The 6,000-nt window shown below is 40.0% G+C and overlaps 2 protein-coding genes across 5 annotated transcripts in view; both read left to right on the forward strand.

Annotated features, from left to right (window-relative positions):
* Nucleotides 1-2,373, forward strand: part of LOC120899770 (inositol-pentakisphosphate 2-kinase) — a 119,309-nt gene extending 116,936 nt beyond the window's left edge. For all 4 annotated transcript variants that reach the window (XM_040305979.1, XM_040305980.1, XM_040305982.1 and 1 more), the window contains one exon: nt 597-2,373. In XM_040305979.1, the coding sequence (XP_040161913.1) occupies nt 597-771 (175 nt within the window). In that variant the 3' untranslated portion in view covers nt 772-2,373. The remainder of the gene's footprint in view (nt 1-596) is intronic.
* A 62-nt stretch (nt 2,374-2,435) lies between these two features.
* Nucleotides 2,436-3,871, forward strand: LOC120899773 (calcium and integrin-binding family member 2). Its single transcript, XM_040305984.1, has 2 exons — nt 2,436-3,451; nt 3,537-3,871. Exons 1-2 carry the CDS (start codon nt 3,004-3,006, stop codon nt 3,752-3,754), a joined length of 666 nt encoding a protein of 221 aa, XP_040161918.1. The 5' UTR covers nt 2,436-3,003; the 3' UTR covers nt 3,755-3,871.
* Nucleotides 3,872-6,000: the final 2,129 nt, after the last annotated feature.

Genomic DNA, 6,000 nt, shown 5'->3' on the forward strand with positions numbered 1-6,000 from the left:
TTGTGTTGGAATATGGGATTTTTAGGGATGTGTTGAGCCTGAACGCATTCCTGAGAATTTCTTCGCCCTATTCTATCGCCACTTGTCTTTTGTGTGTGCGTGTGTGTGTGTGTATCATAAACTCTTTGCAAAGAGAGCGAGAACCTTCATCCTTTATAGCTGTGCCACCGGATAAAGGTGATCAACTTTTTATTTTCCACTGACCTGAACTCTCTGTACGTTGTTGGTGTGGTCTTTGCGTTGTATGGATTCGCTGGATAAATTAGGATTGCTTAGGTTTCTCACTGTATGAATTGTTTAAAGCTCGCAGCACGGTATTTTGAGACCTTTTGCTCAGCGGGCTCAGGGGTTTTATGTTTCATGGGAAGTTTGATTTCCGTTTTGCGCTACTGAACCTTAACCTGATTTATGTTAAATTTGTTTTGAAATTTAATATTGTTTATACAACGGATCGACTTGAAGAAATAGGAAATACTTGCCAAATATACAGCTAAAACATTACCATTCTAAGCTTCATTTATGTTTAACGTTTACAAATCCCGTTATAAGCTTCATCTTCCCGTTATAATAATACGAATTTTATTCATTTTTTTCAGCCTAACTGACGCAGCACGGAATCACATCGTCTCGATCGATGGTATGAAGTTTATCGTCAACGTGACGATCACCGATCTCGATCCCAAATCGCACAAACACTACGCCAAGTATGTGGAACAGCTAGCATCGTCTGCGGTAGCGTACCGAGACTTTATCAGCAAATTGCGGCGTTAGAGAAGCAATCTAATCGTCTATTTATATGTGTGTGTTGTATTGTATTGTGTCTCTTGTATCCTAATGAAGTCCCTCCAGAGTTATCTGTGCGTGTGTGTGTGTGTGTGTGTGACTTTAAGAAGATTTACAATATGATGCCTATAGAGGAACGGGTAGCCAAACTAACAGCAGCACAAGCACACAAGAACACAATATGGTGAACCTCAAGACAAAAAGCAATAATACTTTTTTGCCCAATACTCTACGTACTAAGATAACCCGGGAGTGGAACCACTTTCCTGAAGAATTTGCTCTTTATAGCAGTGTGGGCGTGTGTGTGTGTGTCTGAAGGAAATAATTGCATGTTTAAATATTAAAAGTAGCTACCTAATACGCAAAAAAAATGCAAATGATCATCACATAAAAGGGGAAAAGAAAGCTAAATGCACCAATGTAAAGCAGAAAGGAATAGTAGAAAACAATGAAAGACAAAACCAAGTACAGGAAAAAAAAGATGGTTGAAAAGCTAGCATGTAAGTGTGTAATGCTAACAATAATGTAATTTGTTCACTAAAACAAGAGGCGCTGCTGACAGTGGACCGACAATTTAAAAGCAAAGAACGAACAGAAGATGACTGAACAAAGGAAACTAAGCTGCTTTTAATAAGTTTACTTAAGTGATGTTTTGCTTTTAAATTACGCACGTGTCAAAGCATGCAAATGTAATCGAACATCATATGCCAGCGGGCATCATCACATACATGTGCGACATCATATAGGTTTACTCAGCGTGCTCTATTTATTACACTTTATTTATTTTAGCATTTTAGCCGGGAGACATAAACAGGGGGAAATGACACACAAAAAAGGGGTGAAAGGATGACACCAAATAATTTATGTGTATACTTTATTTTTAAAAAGAAGATTGTACTAGGTTATAGCAATATCATCAAAAAGCATGTTTTGAGAATAATTTAATCCATTTCATGATAGCGCAGAGCTCTTTACTGGCAGAGGAAGTGAACAAACACAAACCCACACCACACAATCAAGCACGCTCTTGATGTATGCAGTATTTATTGCTAGGTTTTCGTTATTTTTCGTATTTTTTCTACAAAGGGTTAAAATCACTAATATTAAAACCCACTTTTCGAATCACTTTTCGCGTTTCGCGCTAGCCAGACTGTATAACCTGGTAGGATTGTAGATTCTTTTTTTCATTTCTTGAACCAGTAGGTAGCAGTAGAATGGCATTTGTTTTTTCCGTTTTCGACGAAAGAGATGTGTAGCTAAATTGTTCTCCAAATATTTAAGTAGAGACTTTTTGAAAGACTTCTAAGGAAAGATTGTGACTGTGTAGTTTTTTTTAACGTCGTGTGACGCACCACTATAAGACAACCTTTTTATCTGTCGATACACACAAAAAAACACTCACACACTGTATTCAGTACGTACTGGTTAGTGCTGTAGAAAGGGAAGGATATGCGTGTGGTGAACACACTGTTCTTCTTATCTGTTTTTATATATATAGGAGCTATTTTTCACACGTTGCATTACTCTACTACACCAAAACGGTGGATGTGTTATGGAAAAAAATAAGAATAAATTTGCTGAAAATCTTTATTAATTACTTAAAATCCTTTTTCCAGGATGCGCTCGAGCTTCTGTCCGAAAATGGTGTGCCTTTAGTTAGAAGTTCAGTTTAACAAAGAAATATCGTTACACCCAGAACACGGTGACCAACCGCGAATGATGGCAAAGCAATTATCTGACTTCCGATGTGCGCGCATTGTGGTGGAATGTGGCGGCGACGTACACACACAAAAAAGGATGGGGCAAACAAACCACCCATGTGGCTGGCAATCGATTACTTGCTGCGCCCTGTCGGTCGTTTAACCTTTTGGAGCTTCTAGCCACCACCGCCTCCGAGAGACACTGACACGAAGAGGAAGAAACCGGGTGGACATTGTGAGGGAAGGATATCCTTTTGCGTGACGATAAATTCCTTTCGCCTCTTCTAGTCGATGCTTTGGGGGTGGTAGAAGAAATGGGACACACCCAACGGTTTTAGTGCTAGCACCACCCGGAATATGGTGGGTTAGGCTGTGGGAGTGTGTCTGTGTCTGTGTAAAAGGATAAATTGTTAGTCCTGGTGTGCGAACGATGACACCAGCAACAAGTCATTAGGGAGAATCTTTAGCCGTTTCACCATGCTTCCTCCACATACCGCCCCAAAACGAGTGGAGTGAATCGATGGCTGTAACGAACCCCCGCCGAAGAGTGTCGGGAATGAACCGAGTCCGTTTAGTCGTTGTTGCGCTTTCGGACGGTGTGCACCACTGCCAAACGATGGGTAACAAAGTGGTCACCTTCACCGACCAGCAGCTGGAGGACTATCAGGACTGTACGTTCTTCACGCGCAAGGAGATACTGCGCGTGCATCAGCGGTTCCACGAGGCCAGCCCGGACCTGGTACCGGTCATTATGACCGAGGGACAGGCGTCCACCATACAGGTGCCGCGGGAACGCATCGAACGGTTGCCCGAGCTGGTGGAGAACCCGTTCAAGGGCCGCATGTGTGAAGCGTTTTCGCGCGACGGCGACGGTAACCTGACGTTCGAGGACTTTCTCGACCTGCTGTCCGTGTTTAGTGAGCAGGCGCCGCGTGACATTAAGGTGTACTACGCGTTCAAAATTTACGGTAACGACGGTGGCACAGTTTTGTGCGACAGTTCGGGACGGCAAGTTTATAACGCTGTTGTTTAATTGTTTCACTTCCAAATCAGATTACGATCGTGATGGGTTTATAGGGCAGTCGGATCTGCTGAACGTGATCACTGCGCTCACGCGCAACGAGCTATCGCTGGAGGAGCACCAGCAGATAGCGGAAAAGGTTATCGAGGAGGCGGACGTGGATGGGGACGGGAAGCTGTCCTATCTGGAGTTCGAGCACGTGATAACGCGAGCGCCCGACTTTATATCGACGTTTCATATTCGTATCTAGAGTATTTAATTTAGAGAAATAATTTATTACAGTGTTGCCGCTTGGAATAGTATTTTAATATAAATAAAGAAGTGTGGCCTTCCTTCCTGAATAAAATGCAATCAGTAAAATAACGTTCTTTGCTATGCAACAAGAATCTAACTGGATATATGATTTCCGAAATGATCTCCAATTCAACGCGCTTCTACTCCCATGGACACGTGTTTGACACACCTGAATGTAAAGATGGAGCATGTTCGCAGAGTACTTTTGCAAATCAAAACTAATTCCGTTTCGTTGTCCTATTAATGGTCTCCTTGTGTAATGCAGTAGTATTAAAAATGCTATTATCTACACGGAAGAGTTAGGGAGATCTTCTCTATATTTTATATAACTTCGGAGGTATTTAAAAAAAACTGAATTCCCGGGTATCTGCACTCTACTGATTCTGAATGACAGATTCTGAATCATTACCGGAAGTAAAATGAATTTCAACAGTCCTGAGACTGATCCTGCACCTATACTGACCCTGACACTGATACCACATTCCTCTGGGTGCTGGAACTGAATTCTCAACCCATACTGGTCCTGATGCTAGTCCTGAAACCATACTGGCCCTGAAGCTGATCTTGGACCTTTTTTGGACCTGGAACTGATCCTGTCCTTGCCAATCTCTAAACCGACCTTATACGTCACACGAGGCGTAAATTTTGATTTAAACTGGATTTCAGCCATAAAATCCTATTACGGACGTCACACGAGGCGTAAACTGAAAAAGCTTACGCTTGATTTGTATGGGAGAGCGTAAACTTCCTGTCAAAAGATTTCAGGGTTGTATGGCTGAAATTCAGTTTACGCCAAAGTTTACGCATCGTGTGACGTCCGTATATAGTTTTTTGACAGGAATTTTACGCTCACCCATACAAAATCAAGCTTACAATTTTTGAGTTTACGCTTCGTGTGACGTTAGTAATAGGAGAACTGCAGGTAGTATCCTGTCTGTTGTGTTGATTGATATCCTTTCGCAAGACAATAGAGACATTTTTAAGCAGAAAACAGGTAACAATTTACTGACTGTTAGGTTCAATGAAAATTTTTAAAACTTACCATCAAGTAAGTTAAGTAAGAGAGAGAGATAGAGGGATAGAAAGAGAGAGAGAGATAGAGAGAGAGAGAGATAGAAAGAGAGAGAAATAGAGCAAGAGAAATGCGGTCTCGTCTGCAAAGTACAAGCAAGAGTACGTTCACCGAGTACGCCCGTTGAAAAATTGACGAAATGAAAATCATTTTCGTGAAATCGAATTCAAACTGAACGCTAGAACGAAATATTTCAACCAAGTTTAACGGGATATTTTTAATTTGTTTAGCGAGCTTCTTAATTGAATGATTTTGTTTTATATGGCCACTATTTTCAGTTATTTGCAATGATTTTTATTTAGCACTTAGAAGAAATTCTGTCTGGAATTAAAAAAAAAATCAATTTCCATAGTAAATAAGGCCTTATTTCAACCCATGGGGCAGGGGCGTTTCTCATAAAACAAGATAAGGTAGAATTTGTAATGGAAAGAAGAAGAAAATAAATGGTAAAATATTGCTTACACTACTATATAAAGAAACCTAGACAATTTATGATTTCTCCTTTTATCAAAGATTCACTTTATTGAAATCGAAATTGTAATCATCTTGTTGGCTCACATTCAATACACGCCTGAAAAGTTGATGATTTGACTAGGTTTGATAGTTTGAAGTCGATATTTGAAAAATAGTGATAAGTCTATCAGGCGACATTTTTAGCTCATTGTTCTGTAAAATCCTTCTCCATCTATTAAGTGATCAAATATGAAAATTTGGCATACATGGCAAATTTACGCGATGAAATACATGCTTTTTATTGGTTTTTACCAAGTTTCCCGCTATTGTAAATTACAAAAAAAATAATAATAACAATAATAGCCCTCCAAAGATGTATGTTTACATTTCTGAAAAATGGAAAAGAAATACGCGTACTGAAGTACGTCGGCACTCTTAAAATTATCAATTTTGTATGCGATGAGTTGGAGTTGAAATCTTTGGTCACTCAAGTGTCATCATAAAAGCAACATGTTCGCTGCAACGTGTAATAACAAGGAATTTTACGAATAAATTTACATATCGAATTAAGAAAGCACAAACAGGATTGCGAATGCACGTGGACTGGCATCCATCGGTATTCTCATTTAATAAAAACAATGTATCTACATATTGTGCTGATCCACCTGTGCCAAAGA

This window comes from Anopheles arabiensis, chromosome 3 (assembly GCF_016920715.1).
Source record: "Anopheles arabiensis isolate DONGOLA chromosome 3, AaraD3, whole genome shotgun sequence".
Taxonomy (NCBI): domain Eukaryota; kingdom Metazoa; phylum Arthropoda; class Insecta; order Diptera; family Culicidae; genus Anopheles; species Anopheles arabiensis.